At 42.3% G+C, this 22,983-nt stretch overlaps 1 protein-coding gene across 2 annotated transcripts in view; it reads left to right on the plus strand.

Moving 5' to 3' along the window:
* The window catches only part of evi5l (ecotropic viral integration site 5 like), a 40,467-nt gene extending 17,769 nt beyond the window's left edge, over positions 1-22,698 (plus strand). The window contains exons 4-20 of one of the 2 annotated variants that reach the window (XM_080760565.1): positions 2,818-3,042; positions 3,167-3,241; positions 4,602-4,727; positions 4,983-5,126; positions 5,564-5,653; positions 7,178-7,275; positions 7,526-7,586; positions 7,706-7,759; positions 8,643-8,675; positions 9,121-9,261; positions 10,287-10,403; positions 11,319-11,459; positions 12,907-13,065; positions 14,494-14,640; positions 14,754-14,849; positions 15,061-15,156; positions 18,095-22,698. In XM_080760565.1, coding sequence (XP_080616691.1) covers positions 2,818-3,042; positions 3,167-3,241; positions 4,602-4,727; positions 4,983-5,126; positions 5,564-5,653; positions 7,178-7,275; positions 7,526-7,586; positions 7,706-7,759; positions 8,643-8,675; positions 9,121-9,261; positions 10,287-10,403; positions 11,319-11,459; positions 12,907-13,065; positions 14,494-14,640; positions 14,754-14,849; positions 15,061-15,156; positions 18,095-18,421 — 2,130 coding nt within the window. In that variant the 3' untranslated portion in view covers positions 18,422-22,698. The remainder of the gene's footprint in view (positions 1-2,817; positions 3,043-3,166; positions 3,242-4,601; positions 4,728-4,982; positions 5,127-5,563; positions 5,654-7,177; positions 7,276-7,525; positions 7,587-7,705; positions 7,760-8,642; positions 8,676-9,120; positions 9,262-10,286; positions 10,404-11,318; positions 11,460-12,906; positions 13,066-14,493; positions 14,641-14,753; positions 14,850-15,060; positions 15,157-18,094) is intronic. The other variant, XM_080760566.1, reaches the window with a different exon arrangement.
* Positions 22,699-22,983: the final 285 nt, after the last annotated feature.

Consider the following 22,983-nt stretch of genomic DNA (forward strand, 5'->3'; position numbering starts at 1 on the left):
CCTCTGTAAAGTGTAAACCCAACCCCAAAACGTACGTCCAGGTCGACGTCCCAGCCAGACGTCCATACGACGTCCGTACAACGTCGTCGAGACGACCTGACAGTCAAACTCAGGAGACGACATGCAGACTCAGTCCGTTGCAAAAAAGACGTCCATGTGACGTCCATACAACGTTGACAGGACCTGCTGCATTGGGATAGCTAAACGGAAACGCTTTCCCGTTCATTCTCTACGGTAGTGTGCTGAACCACTAACGGACGTAATTACATTTCTAACGTAACTAACGAGATGCAAATATGCAAAATTATATAGCCCGCAGACCTACTCTACTTCCTGACTGAATTACATCTGAATAGCAACGATGATGATGATGATGGCTATCGCACCCAATCTCAGCACCGTCGACATGGTGACAGACTTTGAGTCAGCGATTTGGCGTGCTGCGCAAAAGGTTTTTCCTGATGCTCGGATGCATGGCTGTAGTTTCCACTTCACCCAGGCTCTGTGGAGACACGTTCAAGACCTTGGCTTGGCAGTGGCCTACAAAACCATACCACGGGTCAGAGACTACCTCAAGATGTTGTCTGCCCTTCAATATCTTCCCGCCCATGAGATTGAAGGTGCATTCAAGGTGCAGCACGTGCCTCAGACGAGCTGCAACCCTTCGTTGACTACATGCGGTCCACCTGGATAAGTGGACTGTGGAAGCCAGAGGACTGGTGTATGTACAAGCGTGCCATCAGGACGAACAATGATGTCGAGGGGTGGCATAACAGACTAAATCGTAAAGCACAGAGAGCAAACTTGCCGCTTTATATGCTCATCGATTTGCTGCACAAGGAAGCTACCTTGATCAACTTCCAGCTGCGTATGGTGTCAGAAAAGAAGTTACGCCGCTACCAGCGAAGGCAGACAAAGGCTACACAGGGAAATCTGTCCCAGTTGTGGAAAGACTTTGAAAGGGACAATCTCACCATCATGGACATGCTGAAGAGTGCCTCTGAAGTGAATGGCCCAGTGTGGAGATGCTAACTACAACTACAACTACACTGCAGCTATTTTTCACTTTCAACTTTTTCACTGAAACAGTGTTTTTGTACATATGAGAACTTTTTGAGAACTTTTTGAGAACTTTTTCAACTTTTTTAACTTTTTTCAACTGTTTTTGTACATATGGCAACTTTTTTCTTTAACTTTTAGATAGATGCGACAACTTTTTTCTATTATAGTATAGTATATTTTAGTATAGTATAGTATAGTATATTTTACACTTAAAACACTTATGTTTACCTTTTTTCTATATATTTTGTAAAAACTGTTGTTTCTATATTTAAATAAAATTCATTACATTTGACCGTACATTTGACTCTTGTGTTATATTCTTGTGAAATATTCTGATGTGACTGTGAAGTATTCTGATAAGATATGCAGACATAGAGAATAATAGTTTTTACTATTTACATCAATATAATTTAGAATAATCAATTGTTGATCATCATCATTGTTGCCAAATATGCCAAATATGTCATTAGCAGTAGCCATCATCATCAAATCAGACATCACTACTCTACTTCCTGACTGAATTACATCTGAATAGCAACGCTAACAATGATGATGCCTTTATGTCTTCCGTCGTTCAGCCACTAGATGGTGTATTGGGTCAAAAGTTGGGACCAATATGCTCCGCTGTCAGTTTACAAGTTGTCAATGCAGAGAGCAGACGTTTCGATCCTTGTGATCACCACAGGATCATTGCTTGTGATTTATGCTTTCCTTTTCTGGCCGAACGAGGCGATCATGTTTGGACATCTATGGACAGCTATTTTGGACAGCTATTTTTCGTGGCACATTATGTTTCATCACAACAACGTGACATTCGTCACGTTTACTTTAGCTCCTCAGTGTTAGCGTCTAAGCATTAACATTTCAATGGCCGAGGGTCGTTAGAGTCTATTGTTCCGTGTTGTTGTTATCGCACGTCTAATGGTTAGACGGTTAGACATGTGACAACGCAACAATAGGAAGCCTGCAGCCCAGTAGGATTTTGACAGAAAGTAACACTAACTTAGTGTTAGGCTACTTTCTGACAAATCAGGCGGCACACCTGGACATATCAAAACACTGGGCTAGCTATTCATTGAAAAATGCGAGGCCCTGTGCTTTATAATTTGTTAATCCACAACTATACAAAAATCATCACATTTCTATCTAGGACAAAGAGCAAAAATTGCTCTTTTGCAATGTGAAAGAAATGCCACCGAATTCTTAATTATTTTCCTTCTCTATATGGGCACACTTGTGAAAGCTGAATGCTTTTGCATGCTATTATTGATCTGCTGTCTGATCAGCGTGCATGATCATTAGTCAGTAGCTAGATGCGCGCTCCAGTGCCGAGATTTCTTCCCGTTTCGGCGACTCTTCGTCACTTTCCGTCCGAGTTCTCAGACAGAACTCGGACCGGAAAGTGACGAAGAGTCGGCGAAAGGGGAAGAAATCTCGGCAGAATCTGAAGAAGAGTCGTCGCGCGGCGAATCTTCTTCACATTCTGCCGAATATTCTCCACGGTTTGCCGACTTGTCTTGAGAAGTCGGCAAAAAGGGTAAATCCGCCGAGTGTTCTTGTTACCGTCAGGAGATGTCTGTGAGCTCTGCGTTTAAAGGCTTGAAGGCCGTTGTCTGTGATGGAGTCCACTACATGTTCTGGTAGGCTGTTCCACACCTGAACAGCAGTGTGGAGAAAAGTTCTGTCCAATGTCCGTGTTACATACATACACTCTCTCTCTATCTCTCTCTCTCTCTCTGTCTCTTCCACCACCAGGAGTTGATTAGGAAGGGGATTCCCCACCACTTCCGGGCCATAGTGTGGCAGCTGCTGGGCAACGCCACGGACATGCCGGTGAAGAACCAGTACTCGGAGCTGTTGAAGATGTCGTCCCCCTGCGAGAAGCTCATCCGCAGGGACATAGCCCGCACCTACCCAGAGCACGAGTTCTTCAAAGGTCAAGACAGCCTTGGCCAGGAAGTATTGTTTAATGTCATGAAGGTGAGAAAGCAGGACCTTAATGTTGAATATTCATCCATGAGCTTCAGTCTTGGTGCAAAGGTTTTCTGAAAAGTCAATATACTGCCTGTCTGGTGAATTAATGTGTGTGTGGGTTTTCTTCCAGGCATATTCACTGGTTGACCGGGAGGTGGGATACTGCCAAGGCAGTGCATTCATCGTCGGCCTGCTGCTAATGCAGGTACGGTAGGAATGATGAGGATAGTTCATTTTCATTGAGATGGTTTTGTATCTTATAGATGATGAGATGAGATGAGATATACTTTATTGTCCCACAAGGGGAAATTTGTCTTGGGCAAAAGTGCAGCAGTACATCAACGACAGGTATAGTATCACAAGAGATCAGTACAAAATTGCAATCAGAGAAGGTATGAATATAAAAAGAGTATAGAGAGCACATCCCTATTGTGAAGGCAAACGTTGAAGGTCTCACATCCTGCATATTTCCACGTGCCAAAAATAGACGATCTACAAGCCACAATGTGTCGCGGATGCGGTGCGTTGTGAGCTTGCAGATCAGCTATTTTCAGCATGCTCACACGTCATACGACGAAGCATAAGTCAGGCTTCACTTTGTTTTTAGCCGAGGCGATGGACACATCGCTCCTCGACGAAAAATGAACAGTTAATGTAAGGGACAGTAGGTCGGGACATGGTATTGATAAGCTGTGAGATTGTTTTGGTGGCACGTTATGTGTGTGTTAAATCAAACAACAAGTTTTCCTCAGTGTTTGGGACATGTTCAGAGATGTGAGCTCCAGAGAAATGCACAGCAGAGAAAGATTACATTAAAGGTAGAGTAAGTGATTTCACTCAAAAAACCTTAAGTTTCGTTTTTGGCTGTGGGACCTAAGCCTTCGTCCAATCAGGATAGAGAGTCAAAAACGAAACCTACGGTTTTTTTACCCCCAGGGGTTAACTGGGGACAGGGAGGAACTCCTTATATGGTCAGCACACTCTATAGTAGAGAGGATTATCACAACAAAACAAAAAAAGAAGTGATATTTGAATTAAGTGAAATCACTTACTCTACCTTTAATTTGGTGTGTTGGACTCAGGTTTATTATTCTTAGCAGGACCGGGCTGGACTTTTGGCCCTGTGCAATGCTTTAATGAGCGAGATCCGAACTGTAATTACCCTAATTTAAGTGAAAATAGATTTTTGGATTTTAATTTCTTTATCATCTTCCAAACCAAAAAATCTGATTCTGAAGTGTGTCTCTGAGTAGTGAATGTATATATATATTTTTTTTTAATATTTTGTTTTTATTTTCATTTTTTTACAAAATACACAGAACGCCCGTCCACAACCCTCCCACCTCCCCACATACATAGAAGACAACACAGTTAGAACATAATCACAACAATAATACACAAAAAAACCCACATGGAAAACAAACAAAATAACTAAACTAAACAAAACAAAACAAGAGACAAATCTACAATACAGAGAAAATTGTTTCCGGAAGCAATCGATCTAGACTGAGATTAGTGAATGTATATTTGATGTTGTGAATATACTGTCTGCCTATCCTCACCAGATGCCAGAGGAGGAGGCATTCTGTGTGTTTGTGCGTCTGATGCAGGAGTACCGGCTAAGAGAACTATTCAAACCCAGCATGGCTGAGCTGGGCCTGTGCATTTACCAGTTTGAGTACCTACTACAGGTAAGAGAGCTTGTGTACTGTGTAGAGTGCATTTGATTTGAATGCAAATATTATCCACAAGGGGGTAGCAAGTATCCCACTTCTTTATCTAAACATGATTGTGTGCCTTGGTTTTTCACATTGTGTGTTATGTGGCTCAGGTGTTGATCGGCCATGCCTCTTCCTTTTGCTCGTTCTTTATCTCGTGCGTGCTGTCTTTCTCCCTCTGTCTTTTGGTCTTTCTCTCAATTTATCTTCTCATCATCCGGTCCTCAGGAGCAGCTTCCAGAGCTAAATCTCCATTTCCGCTCCCAGAGTTTCCTCACATCCATGTATGCGTCCTCCTGGTTTCTCACCCTCTTCCTCACCTTCCTCCCAATGCCTGTTGCCACGCGGATCTTTGACATCTTCATGTATGAGGTATGACACACACACACACACACACACACACACACACACACACACACGCACGCACGCACATACACACACACAATTTTAGCTTGAAGAATTAGGTGCTTGAAAAGCGCCATACTGACGATCGTAGTCCTAGTGATGACCTCAAACTGCACCTGGCAGTTATGACTGAGTCATTCTTGTTTTACCACTTGAAACCTAACTTCCCTATTCTTTGAGGAACATTTGCAGGAAATAGCCGATCCACAAACTCACAACGTGTCACATTGTGACACGTGAGCTTGTAGATCGGCTATTTTCAGTGAAGAGATTTGAAAAAAAGACCAAGCCAGATCCATCTCAGGTCAAGTTCAGTAAATATAGAGAGTTTATGTGGTTATTTCTATTTTATGTGTGTGACATATGTTTTCTTAATCGTGTGCCTGTGCATCACATCCCTATAGGGTCTAGAGATCATCTTCCGTGTTGGCATGGCCATCCTGCAGTACAACCAGACTGACCTCATTCAGTTGGATATGGAAGGCATGTCACAGGTACCTACCTACATACCATACCTACCTACATACCTACCTACCTACCTACCTACCTATCTACCTACCTACCTACCTACCTACCAACCAACCTTATTCATCACAGACAACAAAGTAAAAATGAATTATAATGTAGATTTAACATCCCCCAGTCTGACTCTGATCATCCCGATTGAGTCAACCGGAGGAGGAGTTGTACAGTGTTATTGAGGCAGGCAGAAAGGTTCTCCTGAAGTGTTCTTTGGTGCAATAGCCAATCCATAGATAGCCTTTCGCTAAAGGAGCTTCCCTGCCCTGCCTTTAGATTCCTTAGCAATTATCCAGAATAACCAGGCCCCCTAAACCCGGAACAACGTTGAGCACTCTCTGGCTCACACCATCAGCATTCCTGGCGTGTATTTGACAGCTTTTTCTTCCTCTCTAACCTTGAAAACAGCAAGAAAGTAGACTAGAAACGCTGCTTCCCTTTTGTATCATTCCTTCAGTTCACCTCTAGGTGTCACCTTTGGTTTAGTTTTTGTCTCTCTAGTTATTAGTTTGATGATCTTCATCATTGTTTATTATTTCATTCAGTTCACTGTGTTTCTCTGTGTATTTTGACCAGTTCCTTGTGTAGACTTGAGCTGCATCCCTTTGCTTTTCATGCAAACCTTGAGCTCTCAGAGCAAATGAACGCTTGATAAACTTTTAATTAGCATCGCTTCAAGGGTCGTTTATGTCATTATGTGCTTTGACAAACTGGGTTGCGACAGGCGGCACCTTAGATGTTCTGCCGAGACTAAGTTACACACCAATTACTGCTAGTCAAATCATCAGCAGACAAACGAAATGGAGCCAATTGTTGAAAATAGAGCAGTTAGTTATGTATTTATATTTGTATGATGACTTAAATGTCATTCCACTCTGCTGCACATGCAAATACAAAATCACTCACTTTGAGGGTGTGGAAGCTGGCCTGCATAATGTATGAATAGGACCAACATTTTGTGATGCGAGACAAAGACAACATCATCAGGTTTTATTGGGGGCAGCCCTGAGGGCTGAGGGGTAGCCTTAAAACCTTGCAATGTTTACCTTCAAACCTGCCTCCTGCTGAGCATCTCTCTGTGCCTCGGGTCTGCTTGCCATTGTCCCAAGCAAGTGTTGTTTGGAAGACTGAGGAAGATTCACTATACATTTACATTTTCAATTCAAAAAACATACATTAAAATTCCTTGTATATTTGGTAGTGATTCCAAATAAATTCTCAATCGTGTCCTAATGATTTAGATAGGTCACCCTACTTGTGGCAATGTTTTTCACTATTCAACCAAAGATGTGGTATACTTCCAGGAAAGAAAAAGTAGCCTTTGACTGACTTCACATGGCACCATTTTTATTTGACCTGTACAATCTTCACCAAAAAAAAGCCTTATTGGTTTTTTTACGTGGCAGCTCCCAGTCTGGGATAAAATATGAATGACGTGCTTTGTCCCTCTAATCCCATCTGTGCCTCTCTTTGTGTCCCTGTCTCGCCTGTCTCTGTAGCATTTCCAGAAGGTGATCCCCCACCAGTTTGACAGTTGCCCAGACAAGCTGATCCTCAGGGCTTACCAGATCAAATACAACCCCAAGAGGATGAAGAAGTGAGACTGTTTATTATTCATCTGACAGCTAATTTGCTTTAGGGGAGAGAATGCATAATGTAGCCCAATGGGACGCGATGCTATTGTACTTGTATTGATTGAGGTTTGTGGTCTTTGCTCCTGTATGATATGGATGGCCATTTTGGAAACACGTGCTTTTGTGAACTAGCATCTGGGTTGATCTTTTTATTTTGCAAAATACAACAGTCAATTACTGTTTTATATTTACACTGCTCGCTTAATTCACCAGGCTTGAGAAAGAATATACCACAATTAAGAACAAAGAAATGGAAGAGCAAATTGAAATCAAGGTGGGCTGCATTCAAATTGTTTATTTATGTGTTTGTGCACTTTAAATAAAAGAGACATACGTTTTACACTTTTGGGAGAATAGATTAAATGCTCTCTCTTTCTCATATGCACATTTCAGAGGTTGCGTACAGAGAACAGGCTTCTGAAACAGAGGATTGAGACTTTGGAGAAGGTAAGAGATGGGCTTGATTATGTAAAATGCTCACATAAAACAGGTTAATGGAGGACATATTGGAATTAGAGTGGCTATCAGAATGCTCTTCACATTAGGAAGAACTTTGTGTGTGTGTGTAGCAATTAGATCATTTTGCATTGCTGCCAGATTTGAATAACTCATTCCGTTCAGCATCGTTTGTGCAGAAGAGCTTGTCTGTCTCTGTATGTAGTTTGTGTGGCAATGGTTGTACATTCTAATAAATGAGCCAGCCCATTTGTACAATACAGCCTGTTTCTTCTGTTCTGTGTACTGTAGCACTGTAGCACTGTAGTCAAGGCAGTTTTGCTATTTTTCAGCCTGATGTATGCTTTTATACAACTTGAACATATTTCCAACGTGTTGGCATTAAACGTTGGCACCTTTTCAGTTTAAGATAATATACATTTTGTCCACAAAGAATAAATCAGGCTTCCCTCTCCTATTCACTTTTACTCAAGATCTGTCTTTTCTCTGTGATTTGACACAAAATTCTTCTTTTTCACAAAATTCCAAGGGTACGGTACGCTCACACCGCGCATTTATTCTATCTAAGAGGGCAGATTCTGCCAATGCATTTCAATGGGAATGGAGCATTATTTTGTTTGTTTGTTATTTTGCAAAAAATGGTAAATGGCAGCAAACTACTTCATTCACATTTGAAATGCATTGGCAGAATCCGCGCCCTCATAGGTAGAATAGAAGGGCGGTGTGACCGTGTGCTCTCATTGAGTAAAACTCCCTTTCTCTTCAATTTCCTCTCTGGCTTCCTGGTGGTTTATCCTCCCCGTGGGTGCCGCAACCTTTCTGTCACTTTCATCTGTTCTTCATCTTCCTCTTCCTCTCCTTCGTGGTCTTGTAGGAGAGCGCTGCTCTGGCAGACAGACTGATACAGGTAGGAGTATTGACTGATCTTCCTGTCTACTTCTCCTCTCACTCCATTCTTTTCTTTTTGTTTCCCCCTGCACCAACAACATCTGCAACTCTGCATGAGAGAATGAGTTTTGTTTTGCTTATTAATCCTTGTTCAAACGTTGCCCTCCGTAAGACCCACCACCAATCCCTGGCTGCATGAAGGAACTGTGAATGGCTATTTTCACTTAAACACTGTGAGCGTGTAGATCTGTTATTTTCAAAAGATTTTTATACATTTGAAAACTTCAAATGGGACATTCTGCGTACTGAGTACTTTCACTTTTGGTAATTCAAGTACATTTTGATGCCAATACTTTTGTACTAAGTAAATTTTGAATTCCAGACTTTAACTTGTAAAAGAGTACTTTTACATTTCACTTAAAATGTGAGCAGGTTTGCAACCAGTGTGGTGCTGTCTGTTCCAGGGTCAGGTGACGCGGGCGCAGGAGGCAGAGGAGAACTACGTGATAAAGCGGGAGCTGGCCGTAGTCCGGCAGCAGTGCAACACGGCCAACGAGAGTCTGGAGAAAGCACAGGACGCCATCCGAGAGCTGCAGGAACACAAGGTAAGGATATGTGGCATTATAGAAAAAAACTAAAAGTGTTGTTGATATGTCTTCAGAACGTGAGCGTTTAGCCTGATAAATAGTGGTGTTCAAACCAAAGTTTGTCGTTTTAAAGAACTCTCTTGAACTGTGTCTGATGGGAACTCTTCGTACTGTGATTCTCACAAGCCACCAAAATGAATCACACCACCACATTGGTTTGCAAGAAAAGGGAAGGGTTTTTGTTAAGACATCCATAATGTCAAGAAACGTTATTCATGAAACGGTGTGCGAGTTGTCACAAAGTGTGTTGCTTCATGTGGTTAGCGTGTTCAGCATGAAGATGAGTTCAATCTCTATCATCTGGCATTGAACTATAGCCTCGTGGACCACAGGCCATTTGTTTTCAAAAGGGGAAACAAAGCCTGGGCAGGAAAGCTGGCATAGTGGGAGTGAACCTTATATTTTGCTAAACCAATAAGAGTGCAGATAGCATTCTAAGAACTCACTGTTTTTGCATCAATAAAATAATATATCAATAGGCACTTTTGAACCATCCATAGTCAACCTCTTGAGACAGATGGAACCGTCCCATAGTGCACATTATTAAGGTTACACATATACGGAGATGATATTGAGAAAAAGGTTTCTATCCACATTTACCAAGAGCTATGGATTTACTTTGGGAAGTGTGCATAATTACCATCCCTCGCAGGAAATGCATAGATAAACCATTATCATCTATGACTATGAGTGAGCATATAAATGATAGGTTTTCATTATCAGTTTATGTATGACATCAACTTCATCTTTATCTGCTACAGTACATCAAAACATAAACAAGTACACAGATCTGATTCAGACTAGATTTGGCTGTCAGTCTGGACACACAGATCGGATATGGTCACTTGCAAACGGCAGTGTGAAAGGTCGGGCCAAAATAATCAGATTTGAAATCAGATTTGACTTGATGTGACTGCAGATTAAATGGGGCCTTTTGTTGGTGGAGAAATCACCCCATGTGACATGAATGGTGTTCCTTTCAGTACACGGATGAATTCGTGACCGACCTCCAGATGCAGCTGGAGCAGTCCAGGCTGCAGGAGGCGGAGCTGCTGGGAGCGCTGAAGGAGATGCAGGACAAGGTGCTCCACCTCGAGAAGGTCAGTTCACAGAAAAACATGCACGTGGCGGGGGTGCGTCTGTGTGTGTCAGTGTGCAGGTGTGTTTTTTTTGGCAGTGAGAGCTTCCAAAATGCGCACAGTCGCACGCATGCGCGCGCGCGCATGCGTGCGTGCGCACGCACACACACACACACACACACACTGTCGATACATACACACACACACACACACACACACTGTCGATACATACACAGAGGGGTAGAAAGTAAGACAGAGAGCAGAGAGCAAAAATTGTACAGTAAGGGGCGATTCACACTATGGTCCCAGGTGCGCACTCGGGACCCCTTGGCAGATGTTGTGGTAGTGTGAATGATGCGTACCGTTCCCGGGACACCGCCCGTCTCCTGTTGAATCTGCGTATACGCGCAGCACCGCAGTATGCACTGATCTTATTCTGCGGACTACACGTGGCTCTTGGGCTTTGCTTGGCATAGTTTCCAAAGTAAAACAAAATAATAATAATAATAATAATAATAATAATAATAATGCTAATGCTAAAGTAGAATCCATAGCAAACTAATATCAAACACGACACTGGAGCACAGAACTGACTGACACAGTGAATAGCAGGCAGGCTGACAGTGAAGTAGTATAACGGCAAAGAGCCAAAGAGGCAATGCAATGTGTCTGGATTTATTGGAGACAATGTCGCAGAGTTGATGGTCAGTGTCCGTGCGCGCCAGCCATCAAGCACACCGCCATCTGCAAGTGTACCCGGGTGCGCTGTTGAATCTCGGGCAATGTGATTCATGGCCATCGGGGACCAGGCAACCGTATTCGGAATCGGTTCCAATGAAACGGATTCAGTCCGTCTCAGTGTGAATCGCCTATAAGAGACATAATGGGTGCTTATTGATGATTATGCATTTTAATGTTTAATGTGTGCCCATCCAGAGGAGCAGCTGCCTGCCTGACGAGCACAACGTGGTGGCTCTGCAGGAGGAGGTCAAACAGCTGAAACTGAGGGAACTGGAGACGCTGCAGTCCTTCAGAGAGATGCAGGACTCCATCACTGAGCTCAACCAGCGCTGGCAGGTACTGTAGGTAGCAGGCCCACACACACACACAGGTGATGCAGTATACGTGCAAACGCACGTCCACACGTTAACTCTAAGCTGGGTTTTCACCGACTACGTTTGCTTTGTGTCGAGATTTTGAATTCTCTGGACTAGAGACAAAATGTCGCTCATGTGGCATGTTGTGTGCAGTTGGCAGTTAAAATGTGTCACTTTGTACCAAAACCAAACATCCTTTTCCCCGTTCTGCAAACAAAGCCCAGCTTAATAAGCTGTCACCCTCACAGCTAGAAGGTCCTGGGTTCGATTCCCGCTGTGGGCGCTGGGGGTGTGTTCTCTCCTCAGCGTCATCGGTGCCCATACCCTAGGTGGGGTTGGCGAAAGGCCCTTTCTGTGTGGAGTTTGCATGTTCTCCCCGTGTCCCATACGCCCAGGTTATAGGTAAAACATGCAGTGATCCTGTTCTCTAAACTGCCTCTGCTTGGCCAGCCGGGGTGCCTGATAGAGGCGAAAGGAACTGGTTTGAATAACGTGTTCCTTCCACGCTCTACGTCCAAATGGGGGAAACTCCCCCCTGTCAGGCTTGGACTTCTCATGCAGTGAAGAAAGTATGAGGTCAGTCCATTGCTCTCCCCAGGTTGGCAGAGGGATTGTAGCGCCCAGGATTACATTCGATAATTGACACTAGGTGAAAAGATGGGGTTACAAAATAATGGGATAAAAATATATTCCATGATAAATCACATGCAAGGTCTTTTCAGTCAGGTCCTTATTTTAAGACGAAAATGACCCCGGGTCGTGAACCGTCAGAACCGGAGGTTCTAGATGTATATTCTCCTACGATATTATTGTAATTCACCCGAAACATACATTTTGCAACCACGATCAGCGGTGCTTTAGTTATCGACCGTGAATAAAGCTTGTTTTGATTAAAACGGAATCTGGGGCCCAGACAGCTCAACCGTCTGGGCACCTAGGCTGCTAAGCCAGCCTGACGGCGTGCCGCTGGCTCGACTCCCGATCCCGACGGCCTTTGCCGTGTGTCTTCCCCCAGCTCTCTCCCCATTTCCTGTCAGTCTACTTTCAACCTATCAAAAAAGAAATCGTAGAAAACAAAATCTGAGAATAGAAGAATCAGAGATAAAAGCATTTGAAAAAACTGGAAACAAGTGGAGGTAGATGTGGTGGCCGACATTTTCTGTTTCATTTCCTGTTCAGACTGTATTTATTGATGTCTGCAGTGCTTTCAGTCTGCTGCCTCAGCAATACATGGATGCTCCCTGTCCTGACAGACTTAGTTTCACATTTGACCATTTCTCAGGCTAACAAACAATTGAGTATTCCTTTAATCTTGTTTCATTTCATTGCAATTAGTTGTTACAACTGTTTATTTATTTGTTATTCTTTGTATGTCTACTTTGTACACAGATAAACATACTTTACATTCCCTCCTATGTTTTCTCCAGCAACACATGTCCCGGGGTGGGGGGAATTGGAAGGAATCCCCTAAGAAGAATGCTATGAATGAGTTGCAGGACAAACTGATGACCATCAGACTGAGGGAGGCTCAGGCCCAGGCTGAACTCAGAGAGGTCAAACTGAATGTCTTGCAGCTGGAAAGCCAGGTTGGTGATGGCTATCATTCCCTCAATTCAACAAACTCATTAAACCAGAGGTTTTCAACACTTTTCATATCACGGGCCATTATTTATTCTGCATTTGAGCAACGGACCACCACTGTTACCAACTCTTCATCATTTAGCTGGAGAGGACCACTGTGTGGTCCCTGGACCACTGGTTGAAAACCACTGCATTAAACCCTAAAGGCTCATACATACTCCAGTTTTTGGTGATAGCTTATCACTGCGGTGTAGTTGTTAAAGGGTTGGAAAACTACACCATTACGCCAGTCGCGGTGATGATCAGCTATCACCGCGGACACAGACCCATCTCTCTGTTTTTACTATCAGACAAGTCTTTTCACTCTGGAGCTATCACCCCGTTCACTGATTGGTCTAGAAGTTGGGTAAACCACAGGGAGGCGGGGTCAATCCGCAAGTATGATGGCCTCAACTATCACCTAAAACGGTGATAACCTATCACCAAAAACTGGATTATGTACAGCAGAGTTGGGTCTAACGAGTAACGGAAAATATCGTTACTGTAACGACACTACTTTGGTCGGTAGCGAGTAATATAACGACACTACTCCTCCAAAATTGATAATCACACTACAGTTACTGGTCGCTTTAGCGCTGCCGTTACTCGCTACTTGCGTCATGTGGCTGCTTTCAGCAGTGTTGCTTTAGAGAATAATGCACACAACGGAGATGAGTTGAACATGAACACTAATTGTGCGCTGGCAACGCAGTACGCAGTACGGACTAGAACATGTCAAACCGGTGTCAGATCATCAGCAGCACAGCATTTTTCGTTACTGTCGTGGACTCGTAGGGTGGCCAGACGTCCGGTTTTAGACCCACCTTTCCTCCTCCCAACTCAACCTCTGGCCGGACACGATATTTTATGGAGTAACGCAAAAGTAATGTAACGAGTAATGTAACTAGTTACTTTCTCCAGGGAGTAATAAAGTAATGTAAGGCATTACTTTTTTCAAAAGTAATATGTAATATGTAGTGCCTTACTTTTATGAGTAACGGACCCCAACTCTGATGTACAGTATGAGCCTTGAGGGCCTTATCTTGTGCGCCACCTTACCCCTTATGCCTAAACCTTTTTGGCATTTTTTTTACTATTTTGAAAAACATTTTAAAATTGTTCAAATAGCCGATCCACTTCAACATCTTGTGAGCTTGTAGATAGGCCATTTGAACTATTTAAAAATGTTTTTCAAAATAGTAAAAAGTGCCTAAAAGTAGCCATATAAGCATGTATAAGCAAGATAGCGTTGAAGTGTAAAACTGGACGTCAACACTGGGGATGGCCTCGATCGTCTTTCTCTCTCTGATTTCTGTGACTTCCCTCTCTTTTTCTGCGCTCTCTTCCACTCCCACATTCCATCTCTACCCTCTGCCACTGTTCTCGAATTCTAGAACCAAATCCACAGCAAGTTGATTGGTCGCCACGAACAGGAGCGCTCCGCCCTCCAGGACCGCATCCAGATGGTGTCCAATCAGAACAAAGGCCTACAGACCCAGCTCAGCGAGATGAAGAGGAAACAAGCAGAGTCCGACTGCAAGGTTTGAATGGAGGCAGTGTTGAGTTTGACGGCATATTTTGACATAGTTTTAGTCATAGTCTTTTGATTAAAATGTTTCTTGTGCCCACTCTACCTTTCTCCTCATACATGCAGAGTAAAGAAGAAGTCATGGCGGTGCGATTAAGAGAGGCTGACAGTATGGCCGCGATGGCTGAGCTGAGACAGAAGATGGCCGACTTAGAAATACAGGTGTGTGCGACTGTGCGTACATGCATACATCCATGTGCTCATGTGGGTTTGTGGGCGTGAACGTATGCAGTTAAAAAAATCGCACACCATTTTAAAAGTTCTTAAAATACCATATTAATAGTGCGATGTTTCAAGCTACATACCGGTAGGTCTTCTTCAGGTACGAACGCTCATGTGCGTGTGTGTGTGTGTTGTTTACTCTATCTTGCAGAAGGAAGAAGGGTTAATCAAGGGGCAGCTGAACCACTCAGATTCCAGACAGTATATCACCCAGCTCCGAGATCAGATCTCTGAACTCAAGAATGAGGTATGAGTCATGACAAACTCACACAAGGCCAAGGGCACACACTAAACTTCACTACTGACTTTATTCCCAGTTTACAAGTAGTTGGAAAATAACAATGAAATCTTACTATCTGCGGTTTACTTACTATCTGAGTTTTTCTAGTATACATAAAAAAGTAGCAATTTAAAAAAAAATCTAAAAGGAACGCTAACGTTGTGTGTGCCAATAAAGAAATGGAAACTGGAGTACTTTGTACTTTTTTGCATGTGCTACCTTTTTGGATTTTTTTAAATTACCAATAATCTATCATACTAATCAGTCATATTGATTCAGACCAGTTGATCAGAGACACTAGAATAAATTTAAATGAGAAAAAGAGGTTGTGCATCAGCAATAGTTTTCAGTGGAGTGCTAAACCCAGATCCAGTATACATCCGGAAACCGGAAGTAAAAGTGGCTGTGTAATGTCTCACGCGATGTTCTAATTCATCCGAAACATAAATAACATAAACAGACTTTTCAGTTTTCTGAAAAATTGATGTTGTTATAATATAGGTTATTTAAAGTTAAAATCTAAAATGAGACAGCTTTCTTGGTTGTAACGGGTTAAAGACACACAAACCACACCAACAGAACTTTGTCACATAAGCTGCATATTACTTCAGATGAATTTGTCCAAGTGTGCTTCGTGAGAAGAGGGGCCAAAGTTCTTGCAGCTCCTACCCACGAGAACACCATTCTCACCTCACAAGCCTGCTGTGAACTCTGATCACGACAGTCTGCAACAGTGTGAAAGCTGTTTCACACGTTGAACGCCCCTGATGCGTGCGAGTAACCCACAATACTCACTCATTTAGGAGTAGCAGTGCTACTCACTGCTGTTCATAATCATAACAAGATTTAGTTTTTGCTATCTACATGAAGGTTAGTGACACTTGCGTTACTACAATGGAGATCAAATCACTGCAGTAGGCCTAGTATAGGTTCTGGATGACACATACCATCAGTGTTGACGTATAATTAAACATCTTTGTGATTTAGCTTGACTTGGCAAGGCACTGAAACAAGAACTCAGAATGTATGAGTTTTCAAAATCCCTTGAGTCCATTTTTACACTCAATCAATGCTGAGGATTTGGGTCTAACACTGATAATTTTATTGCGCAGTAAGGTTGTCGTCTAATGAATATTTCTGCGGTGTAAAAATACACAGAGAGAGAGAAGGAAGACAACAGCCATTGTCAATAACAGTTCCATTGGTTTACCACAGAAGTCCCCCCCCCCCCCCCTTCACACCCCTCCCCCACCCAACCTACTCTGTGGGTAGCCTACCCCAATGCATGATGGGATAATAATGTATGTACCGGTACCTTATTTGACATGAGTAAGTGAAGAGCAAGTAAACCAATTTACAATTTAAGCATTTAGCAGACGCTCTTAATGCAGTACATTAAGCAAGAACAAAAAGCATGGCAATACATTACATACATAAAAAGTAGTTATCATGAAACATGCGTAAGCTAAGAACATAACAGTGGAATATCTATATAATGAAACTATACATACTATACATATATACTATGCTATACAATTATGTACTATGAAGTGCTATGACTATATACAATGCAGTTCTAGTGCTGTCTACATAACAATAAAATGCTATAAGTCTGTATTAAATGCTATCTAAGTCTACAAACCCACTACACCACTCAGAAAATACACCTATACTACAAGGTGTACTCTATCTAATCTTTTTTGCTGTTGTCTGAAGGAATGCTTACAAGATGTAACAAAAGTACAACCTTGAACCTTGAGGAGGCACAGACTGGTGGCTGTCTGTGTACTCATATGAAAACTTTATAAACACAAACATGTATATAATGTACCACATTGGACAGAAATGATCTCTGGTCTGGTTGGTGAGAGACCACATTATGCTCTGATTGAGTTGTAAAGCTCTTGTATATATGAACCTTTATTGAGAAAGGATATCCCCTTGAGATGCATCATCTCGTTTTCGAGGGGGTCCAGCAACATACAGTAAATACAAGACAATACAACAAGTACAATCATACATACATAATCGAGGACAAAACAAACAACAAAGCTCTCCTAAAACTAGCTGCTCCCATCCCACCTATTCACCCACAACATGGTATCGATAAGTCAATATAGTATAGTATACAAGATGATGAACATACATCGGAAGAACATCAGGCCGAGCATCATGACAGACGTGAGAATGCATTAACAACATTGTCAATACATCATAACAGAGTACAAACATGCACTTGAAAATAGTAAATAGTAAATAGTAAATAGTAAATAGTAAGTAGAACATTTGCCACATGATGTAAGGAGAGAGAGAACAATCCGAACAATAGGAGGCATTTAGAAGCAGGAGCATGGTATTTGGAGATGGGTAAAGATAGACACTTTAAAAATATTGAAGGAGTTAATGGATCTGAGGGAACTGGGGAGATTGTTCCAGTCGACACGACTTGTTGTCCTACTCATACTCATACTCATAATCATACTGCCACCACCTGATGCAGAGCGAAAATACTGGGGTTCCCACAGTTTTTGAGAGACATTTTCTCATCAGCTGATTGTTTTATTCCATCGTGGAGGCTCACGTATCAAACAGAAAAATCACTATGATTAAGCTCCTATATCTGCGTGCCAGAATTCAGTCTGATATCCTCTGGCAAGGCATTGAGGGATGAGGGCTAAATTTAAAGAGATGCAGGCGATCAGGACTTTGTTTGGTATAGCTTGCCTAAACACATTATTACACTTATTCTTTACTTATCACTAACTGCAAGGAAGCTTGCGCAAAGATAATTTCACCCACTCCTCCTTTGGCGTAAACCTACATTGACAATACAATACATTGAAGTTGAAGGAGGAGGAAAAACATGAAGAATTGAGGTTATGATTCCATCCCTTCTGTAATTCAGGTGCGGGAGCTGCGAGGGCAGAAGGTCGGCCCCGGCTCGCGGGTCAGTGGTGGCGGAACCAACGACTACCAGGACCTGTGCTTGGCCAGCCCGGCCTCTGTGGAGGGGGACTACCTGAGCTCGGACGACGACCTCCTCCCCAGCCCGCTGCCGGCCGGCGCCCTGTACCCGGTGCTGCCCGGCCCCCGCCACCCCTCGGTCACTCCTCTGGACAGCGAGGGCAGCACGGACAGCGAGCCGGAGGAGCGGCTGGTGCGCGCGCATCAAGACCACCCGCCACCGCAGCTGTACGGCAGCATGGTGTGTGCCGAGGGCCCGGAGAACTGAACGCTGACGCCACGGTCGCCGCTAGGTCTTGGCGTGTACGGATGGAATGAAAGAGAGGCAGAGGTGCTGCTGTTTCATACAGGACTGAACCGACACTTTAAACTGGCACTGTGCTGTATGCCGTGTTCTCCTCATCCTGCTCCTCTCCTTCTTACGCTTCTTCAGTGATTCTTTCCTCCCTTCCTCGATGCAGACGTACCGTCTGCTGGACCTCTTCTGGACTTTGTTACTCGTGTCCTCAGTTGCATCCCTCCGCTTTCTGTCTTTCTGTCTAAAATAATCTATAGTTTTTGACCCTGTGACCGCTGAAGGAGGCATGAAGTCAATGCCTCTATTCTTCACACACACACACACACACACACACACACACACACACACACACACACACGCACACACACGCACACACACACACACACACACGCACACACACACACGCCATACCAGGACAATGACTGAAGCAATGCACACATATTCATATATCCATAAATAAATACCCAATAAATACTCAAGCGTTAAAGGAGAATTCTGGACTAATTTCTAACAGCAATCTGATCTTATTATATCCAACAACCAGTGGTAGGCAGAAAAAACAAGAACCTTCAGAGAGCATGCACGCTGGGTGCACGCTGGGTCTTATGCTGCTTTCACACTGGCAGATGCAAAAGATACAAAGTTACAAAGCTACACAGCGTTTGTAGCTTTGTATCGTTGTACCTGAAGTTGAAACCAGCTAGCTCAACTTATTTCATGTCATATCTTCATGTTGCTGGCTTCCATTGAAAATGAATGTCAGACTGTATCTTTGCATCTCCCGTGTGAACGCAGGATTATGCTCATTCGCCTTGTTAAAGAAGCCTCTTTGGGACAGAACACTGTGCAACGACTTAATCAAGCGATCAAAATGTAACCTAAGATTTAACCTAAGACCCCGCGTGCACGGTCAGAGCTGTGCTGTGCTCTGGATGTTATGTAATTTTTCACCTGTACCACTAGTTTTTGGATAAAATAACAACAGATTAAGGTAAGAAAACGGCTAATCTGGAATTCTCCTTTAACAAAGAGAGAGGCTTGAACTGAACAAACATGGCTGTTCATTTCCTTTAGATGTGAAGCTAAAAGGGACTCACTTTCGCCTCTGCAAAGGCTTTGGTGAAAAACGATCATGAGGATGGTGGAATGGGATAGATAGTGGATGAAATATTAGTTTTTTTTTACTTGATCAGTTTGTCATAAACTGATCAAGTACGAGATGTCGTCACCCCTCATTTTCTTGTCTCTAAGTTTCTGCCATTTCCCACCTCGAGCAGAGATGCTGTTTGGCTTACAGTGGACTCCCAGTTCTTTCTCCATATCTCGGTTCCATTCATGAGGGATGACCCGCGAGTCGTGTCTGCTGTCCTCAAGAACAAAGGAATCCCCATCCACTGTCCTCTCAGTGCACAGGACAACGATGGACAGAGACCGAGAGAGGGAGAAGTCAAGAGAAGGAGAGGAGCGCTGTATGGAAGTACACATCAGTATTCAGTATCATAGAAATGTCACTAGACATTTATAAATGACTTTCATAGCAATTTACCATAATTAATATGTGTATCGTCCGTGTCTATTGTACGCCTTGAGAATTAAGAAGGCAAGCAAATTATGGTTAAAAGAAAACTCCATCATGACCCAGAAAAACTCATTGTTGCCAAATCCTTTTTTAAATTATTTATATGTTGTAATTTATTTTGGTATTTTTTTGTTTTTTATTTTTTTATATATATCTAGATAAGAACCATATATCTATTGAGATAATGACAGAGGCCAAACTCTCTATTATTGGTAGAGATCCCACCGTCCTTTGTGCCAACACAGGCCCTGCGGCCAGGGTTGCTGTGACGAGACGTGTTTAAGAGATGGAGAACGTGCTGCTATCGTTTTGATTTGACTCCTTCCATTTTGTTTTCCTGTTGTTTTTATGTTGTCAGTGTGAGGTGAACAGGCAACCTCCCTTTAACCTTGTTTTTATGTTGTCAGTGTGAGGTGAACAGGCAACCTCCCTTTAGCCTTGGGAAAAAAGTGTGACAATTATTTGAAAACCAACCCTGCAGTGTTATAGAGCTAAATACTTACATCTTGCATATGGGTGTCCATATTCTGAGTCCTCCTGGCACAATAATGCCTTTTTAGATTTCTTGATCATTCTGATTATAAGACCTTTGTTTTTCTGAAACTTAAGACAACCGAACACAATTTAGCAGAAACGGTAGATAAATGTGTTTGCCGCAAAACTCAATTGTTATCATGGTATATGTTGGGAATTATCGGTGCCCTTTGTATTAACAAAGCATTTCAAAATAGAATTGCTGAATCACCAATACAGGTCATTATATCAGTTTAAAGACAATGCTTGGGTATGTTTTGTAGTATGTGCCATTGAAAGCGGTAGGGATACCAAGAGAAAACCTACGCTTATTATGAGTGAAGAGTGTATGGGGAAACATATCAAATAACACATTCTGACTACAAGAGTACAGTAAATCTATCAAAGATTATATACAGAAATATGACTGGAGAAGAAAAGTAAAGTATGCCGAGCTGATACACATACTGTATAGCTGTGAGTGTGTATAGTTTATCAAACAGGGTGTCAAATGTAAAGAGCAGCTGCTTTTTTGCACTATAGACCAGTCTTCTGTCTGACTCAGATCTGCTCACAACATTAAACAGGGAGCATTTTTGCAGAGGTAAAGTGTGGACAATTAGAAAGGGATGCAGGGTGAGATCTTGTCTAGTTTTGACTTTTCTAGAACAGTTCTAGAATAAGAATAATTATTAATGATTAATTATTCATATTGTATGCTCTAAAGCTTGGGAGCAACCTGACTTTGAATTGCTCATTTGACCACTGTGGGAGGAGATGAGTTCTCCAAAGGCCTGGAACTTGCTTCATACTTTTCAATGTTACATTAAGTGTTCGACTGTATTTTGAAATGCAATAAAACAAGGAAGGAATATTGACAACTTAAAGTAATTAGCAAACAAGCTAGATTCTAGCTAATGAGGATGTTGGTTTGCCCCATATAGGAACAAAGAAGAAAACAAAAGTAGTCCCTCAGCATCTGATGCAATACAATAATTTCTGTGTCACGCATCATCAAATCAAATTATCATTGCAAATAGTAAATACTAGCATTAATGTCAAAATTGATTGTAAAGATCTTTGCAGAATGGGCGTGTTTTTCGGAAAAACTGCGGAAAAACATTCTGGAAAAAGTGTGTAGTGTGCAGGGGTTCAATGTCTGATCTCCCTACAGTATAAAAGGTACTTGCATAATATTTTTTTAACTTTTAGACAATTAGCTGATGCTTTTGTCTAGAGTAACGTATTTATACCCGGTTAGGGTGGGACCTACTTTGGAGCATGGGTCGGTTTTGGCCAAACTTTGCAGTTGGGAATTTTTGTGTTGGGTTTGATTTCTAACATACATAGCAGTCGGAAAAATGTTAGTGTAAATGGAAGCTTGGACATGTACAAAAGGTCATTCCATATCTGTCTCAGTTTGTGTTTGGATAGATTTCCTTGGGTTCAGGTTTGGTTAAAATGTTACACCTGTCATGAGGTCTCATGTGGATGTAAACCCAATGTTATCAATCAACACTAAAACTAACAGTAAACTGCTGTTCAGTGATGGTGCTCCGTACTAGCCACTGTCTAAATACAACTGTATCAACTGTGACAGAAATTTTGATATGTTTGTGAATTCCTTTGGAATATGGTAGCCTACTGCTTGTCATCATTACTTTTTTTTTTTAATGATTACCGTTTCATTCGCTGAACAGGATTACATGAAATGAATATCATACTGTGCCATAATTGTAGGTAGATTTACACGCAATGTGGCACCGCTACATGTACAGTAAGCTTTCAGTGACAAGGAAGCCCTCTCATTTAAATCATCATTCAATGCCACTTTTGTGCAGAAAGATTCTGCACCCCCCCCCCCACCCCCCAAGCACATACTACAGTACAGGCCACTCTACTTTCTTCATGGTAAACGATTGAAATAAGATAATGCAATGCAAAACACTGAGAATTCATCCAGGCTTTATTCATCCCAGTTCATTCTCTGAAGTGCTGTACTGTATGTGACGGCCATTTTGGTAGCCATGCCATCATGTTCCAGAACATTGTCCACTCTCTTGCAATTTTACTGATGTTGTTGTCAAGTATATTAAATGACAGTAAAAAGACTATATAAATGACATAATGTGATTAAAAACAAGACGTTTCAGTGTCCTGTATCCAATGATTGAATGATGCAAAATACAATTTAATACAACTTTGACACTGCATATTCAGAGGCCGCCAGCTCAGTGATGTTGTCGGTTGTTGCTTTGTGAAAACGCTAATTTGGCCTTTTTGTCTAACCAAACTGCATTTTAGGTGAATGAAAACTGACTGTCAAACTCCTACCAGGGGTTTCAGAAAATCTGCTATCGGTGTTGACATGTAGTCAGAGTTAACTGCGTTTTTGTGTTGCCATGTCATAGTGTGTGCTTGAGCTTTTGGCTTGTGACGC

This window comes from Protomyctophum bolini (assembly GCF_963924005.1).
Source record: "Protomyctophum bolini genome assembly, chromosome: 3".
Classification (NCBI taxonomy): domain Eukaryota; kingdom Metazoa; phylum Chordata; class Actinopteri; order Myctophiformes; family Myctophidae; genus Protomyctophum; species Protomyctophum bolini.